Genomic DNA, 23,040 nt, shown 5'->3' with positions numbered 1-23,040 from the left:
TTGTTAAATTAATGAATAATGGTGGTTAAAGTAATAATAAACTGATTTTTCAGGTTTTCAAGCCAATTGTTGAAAAATTTGGCTTCAAATTTAATTGTGACATTAAAATGAGGTAAGTTACTTATTTCTTAGCCCTCTGACCCCTACTTGTGCTAAAAATAGTGGAAAAGTTAGACCTTAGAGAACTATCATTCTGGAACCCACTTAATAGATTACATTTCTTGTAAGAAATAATTGTACTTTGTGGCTTAAAAACAATAAACAGCAGGAACATGGGGGCTTGAAGGTAGCTCCAAACGCTTGTTTCTTGGGAGAAATATTTTCAAGGGAGTTGCTGCACTGAGGCACCTTCGTATCTAGCATTATCCGTGCTCAGCACAGACTGAGTGCGCGCTGTGTGACAGCTGGACTAAAAGCGCTATGTGACAGCTGGACTAGGCACTGCAGGGTCATAAAAGGGATTTGCTTCCACAGTGCAATCAGAGTTATTTCCCTAAGAAACACATTGGGCGTTAAGGTTATTTCTCTTTAAGGTTTCCCTTCTGCCACATAATAACAAGGCCAGATTTCTTGGTGTGGCATTTAAGTGCTTTGCAGTCTTGTTCCAATTTCTCTTACCTTCATTTTCCCTCCACTCCTTTCAACATGCTTTGTATTCTAACTACACGATGCTTGCTGTTCTGTAAACGTACTCTGTGCCTTCAGACTTTCATGTCTTTGTTCATGTTTTTCCTCCCCTGCTCTTCTTAAAAATTGCAAATCCTGTTTTTTCAAAATGAAATTGTAATTTCTGTGTGAATTGTCCTTGAGCGTGCCTCAGTTGGAATTCACATTTGCACCTCTGTTGTAGTCCTCCTTACATCCTGACTTGTGTTCCAGTAGATTGTATGTGGAGCCATCTCCCTACCAGGTGGCGAGCTCCTTGTGGATAGAACTGTCGTTCTCATCCGTGTGTTCTCAGCATCTTCTGTAGAATAAATTACACTAAATATTTGAGTTAAAATTGTATTAGTATTCAACTACTTAAATATTCATCCTATGTTCAGTGAGCACCTACTATGTGCCAGACATTGTTTTAGGCAGGGAATCTAGCAGGAACAAAGTAGACAAAGGTCCTGCCATTAAGGACCTTGTATTCTAAACCAGCACTGTTAGACAGAACTTTCTGCATTGAAGGAAATGTTCCCCATTTGTCAGATATGCTAGTCACTAGCCACATAGAGCTATTAAGCGCTTGAAATGTGGCTAGTGCAACTGGGGAGCTGAGTTTTGAGTTTTTATTTAATTTAAATTTAAATAGTAACTTGTAGTTTGAGGCTACTGTATTGGACAGCACAGATCTAAAATATTTGGAAATTTCAATCAATTATATGGTTGGATATCATTTGCATGTTATTTTATTGTAAGTATTGGGATTTATTTTTGTCATGTGATTAGTTTATGTGAATGTTTGTTGTACTTTTCATAGGGGCTACTACCCAAAAGGGGGTGGTGAAGTGATTGTCCGAATGTCACCAGTTAAACAGTTGAACCCCATCAATTTAACTGACCGTGGCTCTGTGACTAAGATATATGGAAGAGCTTTTGTTGCTGGTGTTTTGCCATTTAAAGTAAGTTGTCTAAATGTTCTTAGAAGTCTATGTAGGTCTTGATAAGTATTATCAAGTTTTGAAATTATTGAAAGAACTTAGTTTTTTAATAAATCTTTTCATTAAAAATTTTTCTTAAAATCCTGTGCTCTCTGTTCTTGAAAATGAAGTTTGTATATAATGCTTATAAAAGTTATTAATTATTTTATATGTCTTTGAAGGCTTGAAAACAATTGTCAAAATAATCATTAATTTATATTTTATTCTATTTTTCTGTCTTGCCAAAATAGGTGGCAAAAGATATGGCAGCAGCGGCCGTGCGATGCATCAGAAAGGAGATTAGGGATCTGTATGTTAACATCCAGCCTGTTCAGGAACCTAAGGACCAAGCTTTTGGCAATGGAAATGGAATAATGTGAGACAGTGTACTTTTTTCTAGACATTGGTTGAGAGCCCTGAAATAAATATCCTACTTAAAGATTTGTAGTTTTCTTGTTTAAATTTGTAGTTTTAAGGAGACATATTTTTAAGGGCCTTCCTACCTAAAACAGTAGTATGATGAATTAAGATGATTGTTTTATTCTGAGTTTTTTTTGAAGATGGTTTTCCTTTTATTACATTATAAGAGCCTTTTCATTTATGTAGTGAACTTAAATGTTTAAGATAATTGGAAGTTAGCTCTTGAAGCTAATCCAAAGAGAAATATCTCTAGTTGCTTTTCTGTACCTCAAATGTGAAGTCAGTTTACAAGAAAGATTCGATACAACAGAGATCTATTTAGAAAAAAAATTTATTAATACAATTAGGAGTTATTAATTTATTATAAAAATGCTTTAATTGATATTTTTGAAGTATAAGAGTTTCTTTTGTGGATATTTACATTTTGAAGTCTCTTTTTCAGTTTCTATTTAAGAGTTTAAAGTAAATGCGTGCCCTACGTATGATAATACTATCTAAAAACTGTAAAACCCAAACATCTCTATAGAAAGACCTTTTCTTTCTTTCTTTTTTTAAAGGTTGGCACCTGAGCTAACAGCTGTTGCCAATCTGTTTTTTACTTTTTACCTTCTTCTCCCAAAAGTGCCCCAATACATAGTTCTGTATTCTAGTTGTAGGTCCTCCTAGTTATGCTTGAAAGGCCTTTTTAGTGAAGATAGTCAGAAAATATTTTGTAGTATAGTTTGACTGAAATGGTACCATTTTGTGCCGATGACAGAAATTCCTTACCTGTGAGTGGATTAGAATCTAGGGTGACTTGTAGAAGTGCTGAAGGATACTAATGCCCTGATGACGATGGAGAATGCTGGTCATGTTGCTGTCTGTATGAAGAATTTTACTTTTGCAATTTACTAGCCAGATCTAATTCTGCATATTTAACAGTCACTGTTCTCCTGTGTTGTATTTGTGTGTAAGTTTAGAGTATTTATAGCATAAGTAATAATACTTTTTTTTTCTTATTTAGCATTATTGCTGAGACATCCACAGGCTGTTTATTTGCTGGATCATCGCTTGGTAAACGAGGTATAGATAAAGTAAAGGGTCCACAGTTCCCAATGCTAGTGTAAAATTCTTTAGTTGTCTGTTAGGGTTAGAATGTTATAGAATGATGGATGACGAGTTTAAAAGGATATGGTTAACTGATGGTGTTTTAGAGTCAATTAAATTTTCAGTCTTTCTCCCAACTTTATACTTTGAAAAATTTCAAACCTATGGAAAAGTTGAATGACTAGTGAACATCCATACACTATCCTCCTAGGTTCACTAGTACATTTAGCTACAAGTGAACATTTAGCTACAAGTTGTGTGTGTAACCATTTCAATGTAGGTTGCAGGTGCCATGTCTCACCTGAATACTGCAGCATGTATGTCCAAAGAATAATATCTGCGTAATCACAATACCATTTTTACAGGCAAAGAATTTGTCTGTTATAGTCAGACATAACTAGTTGTCTCTAAAATATTCTTTAGAGCAATATGGGATTTGTTTGGTGTTTTTTTTTTTATTGAGTTATTGATAGGTTACAATCTTGTGAAATTTCAGTTGTACATTAATGTTTGTCAGTCATGTTGTAGGTGCAACATTTCACCCTTTGTGCCCACCCCCCACCCCACCTTTCCCCTGGTATCCACTGAACTGTTCTTAGTCCATAATTTTAAATTCCTCATATGAGTGGAGTCATACACAGATTATCCTTCTCTCGCTGGCTTATTTCACTTAACATAATTCTCTCAAGGTCCATCCATGTTATTGCAAATGGAATGATTTTGTTCTGTTTTGCAGCTGAGTAGTATTCCATTGTATATATGTACCACATCTTCTTTATCCATTCGTCTGTTGCTGGACACTTAGGTTGCTTCCATGTCTTGGCTATTGTAAACAGTGCTGCAATAAACATTGGGGTGCATAGGACTTTTGGGATTGCTGACTTCAAGCTCTTTGGATAAATACCCAGTAGTGGGATGGCTGGATCGTATGGTAGTTCTATTTTTAATTTTTTGAGGAATCTCCATACTGTTTTCCATAGTGGCTGCACCAGTTTGCATTCCCACCAGCAGTGTATGAGGGTTCCTTTTTCTTCGCAACCTCTCCAACATTTGTTGCTATTAGTTTTAGATATTTTTGTCATTCTAACGGGTGTAAGGTGATATCTTAGTGTAGTTTTGATTTGCATTTCCCTGATGATCAGTGATGATGAGCATCTTTTCATGTGCCTATTGGCCATCAGTATATCTTTGGAGAAATGTCTGTTCATGTCTCCAGCCCATTTTTTGATTGGGTTGTTTGATGTTTTGTTGTTGAGTTGCGAGAGTTCTTTATATATTATAGATATTAAGCCTTTGTCAGATATATGACTTGCAAATATTTTTTCCCAGTTAGTGGGTTGTTTTTTTGTTTCAATCCTGTTTTCATTTGCCTTGAAGAAGCTCTTTAATCTGATGAAGTCCCATTTGTTTATTCTTTCTATTGTTTCCCTTCTCTGAGAAGGCATGATGTCCAAAAAGATCCTTTTAATACTGATGTCAAAGAGTGTACTGCCTACGTTTTCTTCCAGAAGCCTTATGGTTTCAGGTCTCACCTTTAGGTCTTTAATCCATTTTGAGTTTATTTTGGTGAATGGTGAAAAAGAATGGTCAATTTTCATTCTTTTACATGTGGCTTTCCAGTTTTCCCAGCACCATTTGTTGAAAAGACTTTCTTTTCTCCATTGTATGCCCTCAGCTCCTTTGTCAAAGATAAGCTGTCCATAGATGTGTGGTTTTATTTCTGGGCTTTCAATTTTGTTCCATTGATCTGTGCACCTGTTTTTGTACCAGTACCATGCTGTTTTGATTACTGTAGCTTTGCAGTGTGTTTTGAAGTCAGGGATTGTGATGCCTCCCGTTTTGTTCTTTTTTCTCAGGATTGCTTTAGCAATTCGGGGTCTTTTGTTGCCCCATATGAATTTTAGGATTCTTTGTTCTAATTCTGTAAAGAATGTCATTGGGATTCTGATTGGGATGGCATTGAATCTGTAGATTGCTTTAGGTAGAACAGACATTTTAACTATGTTTATTCTTCCAGTCCATGTACATGGAATGTCTTTCCATCTCCTTATGTCGTCATCCAATTCTCTCAGAAAGGCCTTGTATTTTTCATTATATAAGTCCTTCACTTCCTTAGTTAAATTTACCCCAAGGTATTTTATTCTTTTTGTTGCGATTGTGAATGGTATTGTATTCTTGAGTTCTTTTTCTGTTGGTTCATTACTGGAGTATAGAAATGCTACTGATTTATGCAAATTGATTTTATACCCTGCAACTTTGCTGTAGTTGTTGATTACTTCTAACAGTTTTCCAATGGATTCTTTGGGGTTTTCTATATATAAGATCATGTCGTCTGCAAACAGTGAGAGTTTCACTTCTTCCTTCCCTATTTGGATTCCTTTTATTCCTTTTTCTTGCCTGATTGCTCTGGCCAGGACCTCCAGTACTATGTTAAATAAGAGTGGTGATAGAGGGCATCCTTGTCTTGTTCCTGTTTTCAGGGGGATGGGGTTCAGTTTTTGCCCATTGAGTATGATGTTGGCTATGGGTTTGTCGTATATGGCCTTTATTATGTTGAGGTAGTTTCCTTCTATGCCCATTTTGTTCAGAGTTTTTATCATAAATGGCTGTTGGATCTTGTCAAATGCCTTCTCTGCATCTATTGAGATGATCATGTGGTTTTTATTCCTCAGTTTGTTGATGTGGTGTATCACGTTGATTGATTTGCGGATGTTGAAACATCCCTGTGTCCCTGGTATGAATCCCACCTGATCCTGATGTATGATTCTTTTGATGAATTGCTGAATTCTGGTTGCCAAAATTTTGTTTAGAATTTTTGCATCTATGTTCATCAGTGATATTGGCCTGTAGTTCTCTTTTTTCGTGGTGTCCTTGTCAGGTTTTGGTATCAGCATGATGCTGGCCTCATAGAATGTGTTAGGAAGTGTTCCATCTTCCCTAATTTTTTGGAATAGCTTGAAAAGGATAGGTATTAAGTCCTCTCTGAAAGTTTGGTAGAATTCCCCAGGAAAGCCATCTGGTCCTGGGGTTTTATTCTTTGGGATGTTTTTGATTGCTGTTTCAATCTCTTTCCTTGTGATTGGTCTGTTCAAATTGTCTGCCTCTTCTTGAGTGAGCTTTGGGAGATTGTAGGAGTCCAGGAATTTATCCATTTCCTCTAGGTTATCCATTCTGTTGGCATATAGTTTTTTGTAGTATTCTCTTATAATCTGTTGTATTTCTGCAGAGTCTGTTGTTATTTCTCCTCGCTCATTTCTGATTTTGTTTATTTGAGCTTTCTCCCTTTTTTTCTTTGTAAGTCTGGCTAGTGGTTTGTCAATTTTATTTATCTTCTCAAAAAACCAGCTCTTTGTCTCATTGATCCTTTCTACTGCCTTTTTCGTTTCAATAGTATTTATTTCTGCTCTGATTTTTATTATTTCTCTCTTTCTGCTGACTTTGGGCTTCATTTGTTCTTTTTTCTCTAGTTCAGTTAGGTGTGCTTTAAGGTTGCTTATTTGGGATTTTTCTTGTTTGTTAAGATGTGCCTGTATTGCGATGAATTTTCCTCTTAATACAGCTTTTGCTGTATCCCATATGAGTTGGTATGGCATGCTATCATTTTCATTTGTTTCCAGGTATTTTTTTATTTCTTCTTTAATTTCTTCAATGATCCATTGCTTGTTCAGTAGTGTGTTGTTTAGTCTCCACATCTTTGTGCCTTTCTCAGCTTTTTTCTTGTAATTAATTTCTAGCCTTATAGCACTATGATCTGAGAAGATGCTTGTTATTATTTCAATTTTTTTAAATTTGTAGAGGCTTGCCTTGTTTCCCAACATATGGTCTATCCTAGAGAATGTTCCATGTGCACTTGAGAAGAATGTGTATTCAGCTCCTTCAGGGTGGAGTGATCTATATATGTCTATTAAGTCCAATTGTTTTAGTTTTTCATTCAGCTCCACTATTTCCTTGTTGATTTTCTGTCTGGATGATCTGTCCATTGATGTGAGTGGGGTGTTGAGGTCCCCTACTATTATTGTGTTGTTTTTAACATCTTCCTTTAGGTCTGTTAATAGTTGCTTTATGAATCTTGGTGCTCCTGTGTTGGGTGCATAGATATTTATAAGCGTTATTTCTTCTTGATGAAGTGTCCCTTTGATCATTATATATTGTCCCTCTGTGTCTCTCTTTACCTGTCTTATTTTGAAATCCACTTGGTCTGATATGAGAATTGCAACACCTGCCTTTTTTTCCTTGCTATTTGCTTGAAGTATTGTCCTCCACCCCTTCACCCTGAGTCTGTGTTTGTCCTTGGGGCTGAGGTGTGTTTCCTGGAGGCAACAAATTGTTGGATCTTGTTCTTTAATCCATTTTGCCACTCTGTGTCTTTTTATTGGAGAGTTCAATCCGTTCACATTGAGAGTGATTATTGATGCATGTGGACTTAATGCTGTCAATCTGTCGCTCATTATCTTGTTTTCCTGTGTTTCTTTTCCTGTGCGCTTTAGACTACCCATTTAATACTGCAATTTCTTATGCTGGGTTTCTTAGATTTTTCCTTATGTATGATTTGTGACTCTGTTCTGTACTTTATTTTAGTGTCTACCTTGAAGTTTGTATTTAGAATCTCGTGTATAATATAGTCTATTCTCTGGTGGTCTCTTACTTACTCGACCAATACTGATTTAGACCCTTTGCTCTTCCCCTCCTAAATAATTATTTTCATTTTTTATTCCAACTCATCTTATTAATTTGTAGTTAGAGTGCTAAGATCGTCCTTGTTTTGGTAGTTTTCTTACTTTTACCCTAATGCTATAGTTGAATATTTGCTATCCTGTTCTGGTTCTATCCATCAGTCTCCCTAGTCTGTGGCTTGTGTCCCCTTTCTCCCTTTTTTCATTTTTCAAGTATGAGAGCCTTCTTGAGGATTTCTTGTAATGGAGGGTTTTTAGTTACAAATTCCCTTAACTTTTGTTTGTCTGGAAAAGATTTAATTTCTCCCTCATATCTGAAGGAAATTCTTGCTGGATAGAGTATTCTTGGCTGAAGGTTTTTATCCTTTAAAGCTTTGAATATATCACTCCATTCTCTCCTAGCTTGTAGGGTTTCTGTAGAGAAATCTGCTGACAGTCTGATAGGGGCTCCTTTATAGGTTATTCTCTTTTTTTTTCTTACTTCCCTGAGTATTCTTTCCTTATCATTCCTATTTGCCAACTTTACTATTATGTGCCTTGCGGTGGGTCTTTTTACATTGACAAATCTAGGAGATCTAAATCCCTCCTCTACACACATTTCTCCGTTGATCCCTAGATTTGGGAAATTCTCTTCAATAATTTCATTAAGTGCACTTTCTGCTCCATTTTCCTTTTCCATATTCTCAGGAATTCCTATGATCCTTATGTTCTTACTCCTCATTGAATCCATTATCTCTCAGAGATTTTCCTCATTTTTTTTAATTCTTAGTTCTCTTTCTTCCTCTGTCTGGCGCCATTCAGCCTGTCTGTCCTCGATTATGCTGATTTGCTCCTCTAGGTTGTCTACACAGGCATTCAGGGAATCCGTATTCTGTTTTATCTGGTCCATTGTGTTTTTCATCTCAAGTAATTCTGTTTGATTCTTCTTTATGATTTCAATCTCTTTTGTGAAGTAACTCTAGAACTCGGCTTGTTTCTCTATGTTTCTCTCTACCTCATTGAGTTTTTTGGTTATAGCTGCTCTGAACTCATTATCACTTAGTTTAGCTAATTCCACGTCCTCAGGACTTAATTCTATGTTTTTATTGTTTTCCTTCTGGTCTGGGGCTTTTATAAATTGCTGGATGGTAGAGGAGTGGTTTTTTCTCATGGTGGTAGAATTCAGTTGCAGTTACAGCCTGTCACCACTAGATGGGGGTTGAGAGCCGCGTGTTATGAGCTCTCCGCCTTGGGGCAAGATGGCTGCGCCCACTGGCTTTGTTGGTGGGAGGGGCTGTTACTCACACACGCCGGTCTGGGTTCAGATCAGTTCTGTTCTCTGGTCTCCCAAGGCCCTTGATTTATAGGGTCCCTGCAGACGGAAGCTTGCTGCCCCTCCCCTCCTGTCAGCGGGTCTCCACTGAATCAGCGGCAGGAGTCCTGGATGATCCCCCGGTCGCGCCGCCCCTCCCCCGCTCCTTCCCGACCTGCGCCGCAGCGATCGCAGACTCTAGGGGAGGCAGCGATGTTCTCTCCTACCGTTCCGGCGCCTCCGAAGGTATAAAGCTAGGTTTATGATCTCCACCTTCTTGGTATTGTAGGTCTCTAACAAGCTGGCATTATGTTTATTCTCTGAAATTCAGTTCTTCCAATCTTTTGTTGTATTTTGGAGGGGAGGGAATCCTGGGTCAGCTCACCCTGCCATTTTGCTCCGCCCCCTTCCCTATTATTGTTCTGGGGTTTTTTTGTTTCTTGTTTTTTTTAGCACATATAGCATTTGGTTATCATGTCTGTTTAGTTTCTTTTTTACTTTTCACCTTTTTTTCCTTTCATGATATTGACATTTTGAAAAGTCCAGGCCATTTTCTCATAACATTTCCCACAATTTGGATTCGTCTGATTGTCTCATGATTAGATATATTCAGGTTAAACATTTTTAGTAGGAATATTGCATAGGTTATTTTGTGTACATTCCATTGTATCGCAACAGGGTATGCATGTCAGTTTGTCCTTTATTAGTAAAACTGGCTGAGCACTTGGTTAAGGTGGTGTCCTCCAGGTCTATCTACTATAAAGTTTCCTTTTTCCTTTATAATTAATGAGTAATCTGGGATAATACTTGGAGACCATATGATTATTCTATTCCCATCTAGCTTTCATCCAGTGGTTTTAATGTCCATTGATGATTCTTTCCTCCGTCAATTATAATACTGAATATTTTTGTGAAAGGGAAATTTGTTTAAGATTTGGCATATTTGGGAGAGGAGATATATGTGTGCATCTATTTCTTAATATTTAAAATTGCTTTGCCTTTGAGGCAATTTGTGGTTTAACTTCTCATTGTTGGTGTGGTAGTTGATTGCCTTATTCCTTCTTTGTAGATCTTTAAAAGATCCTTACTCTCACTGTGCTGTTTAACCACATTATTACTGCTCAATACAGAAAATTTCAGTTAATCTTAGTCTCCTCACTTGGTAGATCTGGATACTAGTTGGGTATCAAATCTAATTAGCATAATAGAATAAGTAAAATCAACATCTCCATTTGACCTAACTTACATGAATTCTCTTTAAAACTGCCATTCAAAGTGTGGTTGGTGAACAGGCAGTGTATCAATATGACCTGGGAGTTTGTTAGAAATACAAATTTTGGGGTCTACCCCATACCTGTCAAATTAGAATCTCTGGGAGTAGGGCTCAGGGATCTGCTTTAACAAGCTCTCCAGGTACTTCTAAGGTATAATGAAGTTTGAGAAGTGGTGATCAAAAATACGTAGTATATACTAAATACTTGTTAGGTGCGGTGGGGAGTCAGTGGATAGTGAGCCACTGCATGCAATATCTACAACAGTCTTGAGAAGACAAAGATAACACAAAATATAAAACAGAGACTAGGAGCCCATATGTCACGAGTAATAAGTGCTTGTCAGGCGTTGGGTGGAATATGAGTTCTGTTTGTTGGTATTATCTTTGGGTACCAAGATGTTCCAGGTACTGTGTACTAGGTATTCAGAAATGAGTGCCACCGTCCTGCCTCCTTGCTTAGTCTGGCAGAGGAGACAGACCAGTACTATGATTGTGGTATCCCTCGGCTACCATGGGAACACAGAGGAAGAACAGCTAATTCTTCTTTGGGGCCTGATTGACCCGAAATCTGGCTTCTGTCATTTACTGATCCTCCAGGGGGTGTTCTGTAGATAAGTAGAAGTTAGCCAGATAGAAAAATGAGAGCTAAGGAGAGAGAACAAAGGAAAGTACTGACATAAAAGAGTGTTGTTCAGTGTTTGGGCAACTACAGCTACAGTCATGCAATGCTTAGTGACGGGGATACATTCTGAGAAATGTGTCGAATGATTTCTTCATGTGCAAACATCATATAGTGTACTTACACAAACCTAGATGGTATAGCCTACTACACACCTAGGCCATATGCCACTAATCTTACCGGACCGTTATCGTATGTGCGATCATCGTTGACTGAGACGTCGTTATGTGGTACATAACTATATATGATGAGTATAGGATCTGGGTTGGGGAGTGAAGATGAGGTTAGAGAGGTCAACAGAGGCCAGATTTTGAATGGCTTTGTAGACCATATAAAGGACTTTGGGCTTCATCCTGTAAACATAAAGATTTTAAGAAGCGATGTAAGATCAGATCTTTGGAAAGGTAATTCTATTAGCTATGTGGAGGATTAGAGGAAAACCATTTTGAAGGCAAGAAGACAGGGGTTATAACCATTTAGGTGAGAAATGGTGAGGGCCTATACCAAGGAATGCAGTGCCTGGAGTTGGAGAGGTGAGTATTAGTATAAGGGTATTTAGGAGGGTGAACAGACAATTTGGTGACCAGTTGCATATGGGAGGTGAGGAAGGCAAGGTGAAGAATGACCTTCTAGATTTCTAGCTTAGGTAACTGGATATTTACAACTTGTGAATATAGGAGGGAGAGTTAGTTTGCCAGGGTAGGTGATAGTTTTAGATGTGTTGCATTGAGATTGTAAAGGGCCCCTTACTCTGTTATCAGGAATACTTGGAATTAACTTTGTTGGCCAGCCCTGAAAAAATTTCTAATGTTCCATTAATATTTTTTTCTCACTTTGTCACATAAGGCAATTTTTACTTTGAAGTTGTTTTTGGACAATATGCTTGTAGAATACACAGAATTCATTTTGATTTATAGTGGTAGGAGGGAATAGAGGTTAGGGCAACATACGGGCTCAGATTGACTGGCTCCTGCTGGTACCCTCCCTTGTTTGCTGTCAGGCATGTAAGTCAAGTGAGATGTCGTTAGCAAAGTCAGCTTGGGGTCTTCTCTCTTAGTCTGGGTAGTCTATATGTTAAGGATCCTTCAGAGAGAATGCCATGGTTCCCATTGTCCAGATCCCTTTTCATTCTTTTTTTTTTTTTTTGAAGGAAGATTAGCCCTGACCTAACATCTGCCACCAATCCTCCTCTTTTTGCTGAGGGAGACTGGCCCTGAGCTAACATCCATGCCTATCTTCTGTTTTATATGTGGGATGCCTGCCACAGCATGCCTTGCCAAGCGGTGCATAGAAGTATCCAAAATATCAAAAGATTATCTGTCTGTCAGAAAAGGATTAAAATTTGAGAAGAAATTAGAATTTTGCTCTTTTGTTTAGAGCATAATACTAATAAGCAAAATTCTCATATTTACCTCATTTTGTTCATTTGCCACAGATTGCTAGTACAGCTGGTAGTGATGTAGATCCGTTTATACCATTACTTGCTCTCAAGGCAGCTGAGTAGGAAGGAATGTGAATGGCTCTGAGAAATACTTTGTCACTTGGCAGAGTAACTTAGTACATCTACTGCTGTATAATACTACAAAGCCAGGAATTCTTTCCTTCTCCCTCACATCCTCCACGCAAATGTTAGCCATTCTTCAAGGACTCAAGTCCTTCATGCTCCATGAAACCTTCTTAAATTGTTCTAGAACCTATAATCTTTTCCTTTTCTGAACTTTCATTGAGTATATAGTTTATGCCATAGAGCTTAGTACTTACTTATCCTCTAATTCTCTAATATATGAACATTTTTTGTTGTCTTCTTAACAAAGGATCCAGTTCCTGTTACTTGGTATGGGACATACATAGTACTCAGTATTAACTATTATTAATAATAGCTTGTTGTGAAGCAGTAGTGGTAATAAATGCTTTATAAATACTATGTTTAATTTCTATAACAACTTTGCAACTTAAGTGTTGTCATCTCTATTTCCATCTAGAAGAGGAAATGAAAGAGGCTAAGTAGCTTACCCAAGAAGTCAGGCTTCATGCCACATATTCCCACCATTTCATTCAGCCATGTAAATACTTGACTGACTGTTGTTTAAAGATAGTAAGTTTATTCTATTATTATAATAACTGCTATAAGGAAAAAGTTAAAATTCTGAAAATTCCTCTTTTCTAGGAAATTTTTTCAAGGGGCAAGGCTTATATATAATCAAATGAATTTCCAAATATAAAATAGAAACAAAAATTAACCACATTTTCATTTTTTAAAACACTTTCGTTTGTATCCAAAAACTTCTTTTAGTTTAAAATGAATATTTTAAAAGAATCATTTGATATTCCACCTCTTCTGACAGACTTATTTGGTAAGCGTTGTACCAAAGATTTGGAGTACGTGTGGAGAAGCAAGGAGTAGGGCATGGGGATAAATATTCTGACTTATTTTCAAAATAAGATAATACCTGTTCAAATCTTAAAGGAATAAAATGTTATGGCATTTGATCAGAGAAATTTTTTTTGTTGGGGTCATAATAGTTTATAACATTGTGAAATTTCAATTGTACGTTATTATTTGTCCATGACTATGTATATGTGCCCCGTTACCCCTTATGTCCACCCCCTAAACCCCTTCCCCTCTGGTAACCACTAGTTTGATCTCTTTGTCCATGTATTTGATTATCTTCCACATATGAGTGAAATCATGCAGTGTTTGTCTTTTTCTGTCTGGCTTATCTTGCTTAACACAATACCCTCAAGTTCCATCCATGTTATTGCAAATGGGATGATTTTGTCTTTTTTTATGGCTGAGTAGTATTCTATTGTACATATATATACCCTGCATCTTCTTTATCCATTCATCAGTCAGTGGGCCCTTGGGTTGCATCCATGTCTTGGCTATTGTGAATAATGCTGCAGTGAACATAAGAGTGCATAAATCTCTTTGAATTGTTGATTTCAAGTTCTTTGGATAAATACCCAGTAGTGGAATAGCTGGACTGTATGGTATTTCAATTTTTAATTTTTTTGAGAAATTTCCATACTGTTTTCCATAGTGGCTGTATCAGTTTGCATTCCCACCAGCAGTGTATGAGGGTTCCCTCTTTGGATCCTCTCCAACATTTGTTGTTTTTTGTCTTGGTGATTGTAGCCATTCTGACAGGTGTAAGGTGATATTTCATTGTAGTTTTGATTTGCATTTCCCTGATGATTAGTGATGTTGAACATCTTTTCATGTACCTATTGGCCATCTGTGTATCTTCTTTGGGAAAATGTCTGTTCATATCCTCTGCCCATTATTTGATTGGGTTGTATTTTTGTTGTTGTTGAATTATATGAGTTCTTTATGTATTTTGGAAATTAACCCCTTGTCGGGTATATGATTTGCAAATGTTTTCTCCCATTTGGTGGGTTGTCTTTTTGTTTTGTTCCTGGTTTCCTTTGCCTTGCAGAAGCTCTTTAGTCTGATGAAGTCCCATTTGTTCATTTTTTGTTTCCCTTGCCTGAGTAGACGTGGTATTCAAAAAGATCCAAGACGGATGTGACCAGAGAATTTTTATCTGTTCTTCCTTAGATGAAACTTAATTAGTTCTCTGATTTTTAAAAAATCCTTTAATTCTAATGGAATTGCCTACAGACTAATTGTAACATGTAAATCCTAAGTTTTAAATTTTGAAATTGAGGCATAGCATTATAGAATCATAACTAGTTATAAATTAGTTTTATAATTAGTACTTTTAAAACAGGGCTGAAGCAGCCTGTTTTTACCTCTACTGGTGCACTTAAAGGTAAAGTATTTGCATACACTAAGATCTCAGAAGATTAAGTATGCATAAAGATCTTATCCCAAAAGGTGCATTGGGTTAAGTTCGGAGGCCTAAACAATGTATACTAGTGCTAAATGGGATATATTAATTAACTTTTTTTGCCTTGTAGTAATTGATTTATTTTTTTACATGGTGCCTGTTATAGGTGTAAATGCAGACAAAGTTGGAATTGAAGCTGCTGAAATGCTGTTAGCAAATCTTAGACATGGTGGTGCTGTGGACGAGTATCTACAAGACCAGGTAATGACACTTTTAGGAGAAAAAGCTTTGAGCCTATTAGCCAAATATTTAGTAATTAGGTTGGATATAAATCTTAATGATTGACTTTCAGACACTGATTAGCATGTCCTAGTTCAATCAGTTTTTAAGTATTATTCTATAATATATGTTCCTTAAATTTCAGTCATCATCTTACGGACCTGGCTACAGCATTTGCTGCAGTTAATCACTCCTTCTTTCTTGAAATAATTTCTTTACTTGCTTTATGAAGTGCTGTTATCTTTCTGTCTCACTGGCCATATATTTTAGTCTCTTTGCTAGTTTGTTATTGTTGCTGTGGTCATCTTCTCAACTTCTGAATTTTGGAGTGCCCCTATGCTCAGGCTCACGCTTCTTTATGTATTCACTCCTTCAGTTATTTTGTGTAGTCTCGTGGCTTAAGTACCATCTGTATTCTGACAACTCCCAAATTTATATCACTAGCCTAGACCTTTTTCCTTAATTAATTCCATACTCCTTATATTCCTTATGCCTGTCAGCATCTCCACTTGGATGTGTCATAGACCTCTCAGACCTAACGTAGCTCCTGACATTGAGAAATGTTAGTGAATATTTTCAAATAAGATCTTCTTATGGACCACTGTCTTGATAGATTTTCCTTTCTACCACATTTTTCTCTTTGATCTCAATCAGCAAGTCTACATGTAGAACTGTATTCTTCAAGATTTCTTAACCAGTTTCTTAAGGCAGTTTTCCTTATTTCTAGTCTTCTTCCTTCTTGCCCAGGTCTTCTCCTCACTCCCAGTTATTCTGTATGTATTTACCTGTTAAAGTGTTGTAATTTTAGAGAGTGGAATAAGCTTGTCATATTATATATGCCAGCTTTTGGGCGATACTTGGTCTGATTAAATATGACTTTCAACTATATATTTTATCTTAAACGTTAATTTAAAAAAAGTCTATATTAAGAACTGCTGCTAAGCATTTCTGTAACACCACAGACTGGGAGACATAGGTTTTCCATCATCTTCTTAAAACTTCTGGAAAACTAAAGAAATAGAAATTCTTTTAGCTATATTGATTTCTAGTAGTATTTTTGTATGGAAAGCAGTAGAATTTTATCTCCAAATATTAGTGAATGTGTGAGATTTTCCTTCTTTGTTTTTTTCAATAGCTGATCATTTTCATGGCATTAGCCAGTGGCGTTTCCAGAGTAAAAACAGGACCAGTTACTCTCCATACACAAACAGCTATTCATTTTGCTGAACAACTATCGAAGGTGAGTAGTCCATCAGAAGAGTAATTGATTTTTATTGTAGCCAATTTTGAGTCAAATTTTAGTAAAAAGAAAACTTAATAGTAATCATAATTGCTGTCACTCACTGAGTACTTCCTATGTGGCAGACGCTGAGCTAACTCAGCAATTTATCTGAATCATCTTACTCTGCATAACCATTTTAGATGGCTATTTATTATTATTCACATTTACATATGAGTAAAGTGAGGCAGAGGGATTACTTTCTCAAGAACACGTAGTTTCTTTTTTTTGTTGAGGAAGATTAGCCCTGAGCTAACATCTGCTGCCAATCCTCCTCTTTTTGCTGCGGAAGGCTGGCCCTGAGCTAACATCCATGCCCATCTTCCTCCACTTTATATGTGGGACGCCTACCACAGCATGGCTTGGCAAGCGGTGCCATGTCCACACTCAGGATCTGAACCCGTGAACCCGAGGCCACCAAAGTGGAACATGCACACTTAACCGCTGTGCCACCAGGCCAGCCCCAAGACCACATAGTTTCTTAATGGCAGAGCTAGTCTTTGAGCAAACCCAGGAAAGCATGTATCTGAGCCCATGTGTGGCACTGCCTTACAGAGTAAGTGAAGATGTTTTGATGGGAACTTTGAAATCAAATCACAAGGGATTTGTAGTTGGCTGTAAACTTGAATATTTACATAAAATTTTAAGTGTTTTATTTTCTTATGATTCTATTGGTAGAATAGAATATTTGCTAAAATTCTAATATTTACCAGTCTTCTTAACTTTAGAAGAATAGATTTACAATTTTTCGTGAAAAGGGATTTAACATTGTATAAGCTCATATTTATACCTTTTCTATAGGATTCTTAATTTTTTAAAAGTGATTAACATGTATATGTCATCTGAAACTAATATAATTTCCTTATAGAAAATTTTGAAAATAGAGGAAAAAGATCTGCCCATAATTCCACCTTACCAGTAAAACCATTGTTAACATTTAGATATTTTCCTCCTCTCTTAAAATTGTCTTTGCATTTTTTTACAGTTAATGCGTATGGGTTCGTTTCTTGCCTTTTTCAGGAACATGGAGCATATTTCCATTTTGTTATAGTGTTTATAATGTAATATAAAATTTATAACAGACTTTTATGAAGGAAGATGCTGACCTTAAGCATTTTTAAAAATTATAAAAGTGATGCCCCTTAGTTAAAAAAATATTAAGTATTACAGAAGTGTACGAAGCACAAAACCACTGTGGCCCTACTCCTAACAGTTTATTTGTATGATTCTTAATAATAAATACTTTTTTTGTTATTAGAAAGCATAGGTAGATTTTGGTTAAATTATAGGAAAAGTCTGATAGGAATTGAAATAAAATTATATTTGATATCAAGAGATAGTTAACTGTATTTTTTATTATTCTACTGGTGCTCTATTTGTGACTATTACTTGTCTGTCTTCCCTTGTAGACTGTGAGCTCCTTGATAGCAGGGACCACGTTATATTCATCATAGTCTTCACTTTTTACAGTACTTTGCACGTAGTAGACACTCACGTGTTATTTGAAGTGAATACCTAGTGGAAAGTGCTGTGGACTGGAATCTATAGCTCTGGTTTCTTGTTCAGCTTTGTTGTGTTCTACCTGAGTGACTTGGGGCAAGCTGCTTAATTAGTCTCTCTGTGCCTCAGTGCAGATAGCTTGTCTGTAAAATCAGAGACTGGTGCTATAGGCCCTTAAGGCTCCTTCTAACTAAATTTTTGTAGTTTTCAGTAGGTTTATATATAGGCTAGAAATGATTTCCATAACTGTTACCTGTGTTTCACATTTATATAATGCTTTTAATTTGAAAGCATGTACATTTAACAACCTAAGTAATTTGGCTGTCTAGCTGAGAATTCAGTGTTGATTCATTCAGCAGTAATTTTCAGTGTCCACTGTGTGTCAGCACACTGCCACAAAATACTGAAACTGGAATAATTTGTGGATATTACTGTTCAACAGGGCCCCAGAGTGATGGTTTTCAAATTGTATTTCAAAGACTCCTAAGGTTTTAAGCATATTTGAAATCTCTTTGCCATAAATTCAGTCAACCTACTCAGTTGTTTTGATTTTAATACAGTTCTGTTAGAATGAAAACATTTGCTTTTTTAAAAAATCATGTTTCCAGACTACAGTGATAGAGATCAAATCCTTCAAAGCCAAACTTGAATTAGTTAACAAGTGAAAAATACAAGGTTAAGCCCACTAAAGACGAAGGAAGATGTTAATCATCACTTCCTCCTCCCTTCTTTGAATTATGTCTTTTTGAATAGTATATTTAGTGAATTAAATTGGCAAGAAAATTTGAGGGAAATTAAAGGATAATTTGATACTTGACAAGATAAAGAAAGTATAAATGCTTCAGTGCCATGTTTTAGAAAAATTTTAGGAAGTAGTGGCAGTGCATTGTAATTAACGATTGAGATTTTAAAATGGATATTTGCCTGGGTTGCACTCCTGGGGGTTCTGATTCAGTGGGTATGGAGTAGGGCCCAGGCTGTATATTGGGACAAAAATTCACAGGTATGTATACGTGTGAACAGGACTATGGTTCTGAAAGAAAATATTTTATATCTAAGCTATTGAATTTCTCATGACTCATTTGATCTTTGTGTCTCTAGCTTCTTCAATAAAATGAGTTTGAGGTTAACTACGTGCCTATTTAAGCTGGAGTTATGGGCTCTTCCCTCTATCCCTTTTCATGTTACTTATATACTAAATACTCTTCTGGTTTCAGGCTAAATTTACTGTGAAGAAATCAGAAGACGGAGAAGATGCCTCTAAAGACGCTTATATTATTGAGTGCCAAGGAATTGGGATGACAAATCCAAATCTGTAGGGTAATTGCCTTTTAAATGATACCTCAATGATGTATTGCACTAATCCACTTCATAAATACTACAAAACAGTGAATAAGAAGTAACTTATTAAAGGACTTGACTTAAATTTGGAGATGAAGTACAGAGTGTTCTAGATTTGCTGAGAATACTTCATCAAATTAATCTCACTTTGAATATCTTCTGAAATATGAACAATGAAATATAACAGTTGGTGGATGTGTATGATAGCTGATTTCAATATTAATTTATTGAAATAAAATATTCTTTTCACTTGAAGTGTGTTCTTTATGTAATAAGTTAAGGATGTAGATTTCATCTGTAATTTGTGTATATTTCTAATCACTTTGCTGAATCTTGTGTAAAGTATAATGAGACGACGTTATGCAGATGTACTTGCTATGTCAACAATATCATTTAATAAGCATTGTCTCATTCTAACTGTGTACCTTCTAGGGGGTACTTGGTAAATACTCATTTTGAATCTCTTGAATATATTGTGAAAACCAAACAATGAGAATTGTAAAATTTCAACCCTAGTAGATTTGGCCAAATTCAGCCCCAGATGTGTGTTTTGCTTGCAGTATTAAAAAATAATTGAGTGCCTTTAGAACAGAATGTGCTTTTCATCATTCCCTATTATCTTACACCTAGCCTGCTTCCACATTTAGATCACTTCTTGGTCCCTGTAGGTAGTTGAGGTTGTGACTCAAATGAAACTGCTTTGGTCTATCAGTTAAATATGCTCTCCTGCAATATATTGAGGAAGTCATTAAAACTTGGTTCTGTCTTGGACTTTGTTCAGTGATGCTTAAAATATAGTCCAAGACACAGATCCAGAAGATGATATTATAATAGATACAGAAAGTGCTGAATTAGTTGGTATAGAACAGTATAATGAAAAAAATTACTCCATGTACGTAATCATCATTCTTGTCAGTGATTTCTGTGGCCTTGGACAGCTGGGTTCAGTTTGCTTTGACGACGACGATGATAGTGTTGCCTGCTATTTATATTTTCACGAAGTAGATAAATTTTATAAGTTCATTTCTATAACAAGTGAGATGTGAAATATCTTTCTATTTTAGAGTAAAACTACAGTTTTAATATCGTTTTTGGAGAGGTGGTCATAAATTTGGGGTTCCTCAGACTAATGTGATCCTGGCTGCTTCTGACAGGTGGGCAGCAGTGTTGGAGAGGTAGGCGAGAAGACAGAGATTGGGCATTTTGGCATCAGAGACTTAAGGTCAGCAGTGTACATGAGGAGTTTGTGAGTGATCTTGGCTTGGGTTTGTTCTCAGCTTAGGTAAAATGAAGGTGGGACTACTGCAGAGAAATTTTTGGTAAACCCTAGAAGTGATTTGTATTTCTATTTGTTTTGCCCAAACAAAATTATATTTCTATTTCTACTTCAATTTGTAAAATTCTATTTCAGTATGTTTCTTTCTTCTATTTTTTAAGACCACCTACTACAAGTAATTCTCTTGATTCAACACTGTATGTACAATGTCTTTAAGAATATTCTTTAAACCAATAACCTTCAAACAGGAGTATTCATGCACGAGTTTCACAAAGCTTTCCCATGAATTTCAAGTTTGCAGCTGTCAGTAGTTTTTAGAGAATTTATTTCTCTACTTAAATATGTACTTCCTCCTAAAATTGAGTTGCCTACTGTCAAGGTAGGACTTTGCAGGTTCTCCTTTTTAGTTTAAAACTCTTTCACAATCACCATTCTTCCTCTTTACAAAAGAAAAGTTTATTTTTCATTCATCCTGTTTTAACAATGGTGCATTCCTCCAGATAAGAATATCTTCAAGGCACCAAATAAAGGGACAATTTGCAATATTAGTCTCTGAAAAGCCTACTCAAACTAAGGTATAAGTAAAGCTGTATCTTATTTTATATATTTGCATGATTTTAAGTAGGGAGGTGAAAGCTTCAGAGTTTATTTTCCACAGATCAACATTATGTCTTCAAATAAATTTTTTTTTCCAGATTATTAGGAGAAACATTTTCATTAGCTTTGCCAAAAGGCTACTAGAAAGTGTAAGTCTTTTTTTTTTTCACTTTGGGAGTTTACTGATTAGTAAGAATTATGACTTACTTCTTTGCTCTCTATTCATCCTTACAATGTAGATTGTGTTTAGCTTCTATAATCTGTATTATTAATATTCTGTAAATATGTACACAATTATCAATATATGTTTTTAAGCCTCACACTTGCTCAGTAACCTTTTTGCTATTGATTTCCACTAAGCTCTGTCTAATCCCAGTAATTAACCACATTCATCTGTATATTTATGATCTAATTTTTTAAAAAAGAGCGTCAATCTCACTAAGATATGTTTCCATAAAATTTTACTTTTATATTTAATAATATTTCAAAATATGTATTTGTTATGCTCAATTGTGTAGTAATACTAATTGTAATTAATCAAGCCAGGAGAAATTTAAAACATTTTTAAGAGTCTTGTTCACTGAGAATTTTAAAATTTAATGCAAATTAATAGGCATATTTTTATTGCAGAGACATAAGACAAGGTGAACTTTTAAGCATAAAAATGTGGTAAAATTGGGTGACGGGAATGGAATGTTGTTTTTTTTTTTAATTTGTTTTTGAGGAAGATTAGCCCTGAGCTAACATCTGCCTCTAAACCTCTTTTTGCTGAGGAAGACTGGCCCTGAGCTAACTTCTGTGCCCATCTTCCTCTGCTTTATATGTGGGATGCCTGCCACAGCATGGCTTGACAAGCAGTGCATACGTCTGCACCTGGGATCTGAACTGGCGAACCCCGGGCCATCAAAGTGGAGTGTGTGAACTTAATGGCTGTGTCACTGGGCTGGCCCCTATTGTTTTTTTAAATAGAGATGGTGGCTGTCAAACAGCTATGGTATTTAGAGTCCAGTGGATAAATTTAAGAGAGATGGAATAATCTTATTTGAAAATGACAATATTTATAGCATTGAAATGAGATTCTTTGTTCTAACTGTTGAAACTTACGATAGAAAAATTTTCATTCCCAAATATCTGGCTAAACAGTATTTCTTTTGTCTGTCTGTATGGGTGTTTCCAGAAGAGATCAGCATGTGAATTGGTGAACTGAGTAAAGCAAATGGCCCTCCCCAGTGTGGGTGGGCCTCGTCCAATTATTTGAGGGCCTGAATAAAACAAAAAGGTGGAGGAAGGTTGAATTTACTCTCTGCCTGACTGCTTGACCTGGAACATCAGTCTTCTGCCCTGGGTGCTCCTGGTTCTGCAGGCTTTCAGACCCAGACTGGCATCTACACCATTGGCTCTCCAGCTCCCAGGCCTTGGAACTATACCACTGGCCTTCCTGGGTCCCCACCTTGCAGATGGCAGATGGTGGGACTTCTCAGCCTCCATAATCACATGAGGCAATAGTTTATAATAAATCTCACTCTCTCTCTCTCTCTCAATATGTATATTGAGTATATATATATAATCTATTGGTTCTGTTTCTCTGGTGAACTCTGATTAATACAAATGGTGTTACCAGAACCTATGAATTTAAAGGGAGGGGTTCTCTGGGACTGATGTTGCGATCTGTCAAGAAGGGGTATATTTATATTTTAGCTGGTGATCAGACCACAGGAGCATTGCAGCTGGTACTCAGACTTTTAAGGGAGAAGGATGCAACCTGGCAGGTGCTTGGATGGTTCAGATGGCATGGGCCAGCAGGTGAGGGAGCACAGTGAGGCTAATATTCCTACTGCCAGGGGGGCACAGGAGGGTATGTGGCAGCACAAGTTGAAAGAAGCTCAGAGCCATAGTCTGCTGCTGCTGGAGCACTCCTCAAGGGAAC

At 36.5% G+C, this 23,040-nt stretch overlaps 1 protein-coding gene across 7 annotated transcripts in view; it reads left to right on the top strand.

Moving 5' to 3' along the window:
- RTCA (RNA 3'-terminal phosphate cyclase) overlaps window positions 1-19,495 on the top strand; it is a 37,849-nt gene extending 18,354 nt beyond the window's left edge. For all 7 annotated transcript variants that reach the window (XM_070592178.1, XM_070592177.1, XM_070592176.1 and 4 more), the window contains 7 exons: window positions 54-112; window positions 1,469-1,610; window positions 1,880-2,004; window positions 3,052-3,110; window positions 15,008-15,102; window positions 16,256-16,360; window positions 19,117-19,495. In XM_070592178.1, the coding sequence (XP_070448279.1) occupies window positions 54-112; window positions 1,469-1,610; window positions 1,880-2,004; window positions 3,052-3,110; window positions 15,008-15,102; window positions 16,256-16,360; window positions 19,117-19,218 (687 nt within the window). In that variant the 3' untranslated portion in view covers window positions 19,219-19,495. The remainder of the gene's footprint in view (window positions 1-53; window positions 113-1,468; window positions 1,611-1,879; window positions 2,005-3,051; window positions 3,111-15,007; window positions 15,103-16,255; window positions 16,361-19,116) is intronic.
- The last annotated feature ends 3,545 nt before the right edge of the window (window positions 19,496-23,040 follow it).

This window comes from Equus przewalskii, chromosome 24, assembly GCF_037783145.1.
Source record: "Equus przewalskii isolate Varuska chromosome 24, EquPr2, whole genome shotgun sequence".
NCBI classification, from domain to species: domain Eukaryota; kingdom Metazoa; phylum Chordata; class Mammalia; order Perissodactyla; family Equidae; genus Equus; species Equus przewalskii.
Note: the sequence above shows the minus strand (reverse complement) of the source record. Positions and strands in the feature narration are given on the sequence as shown.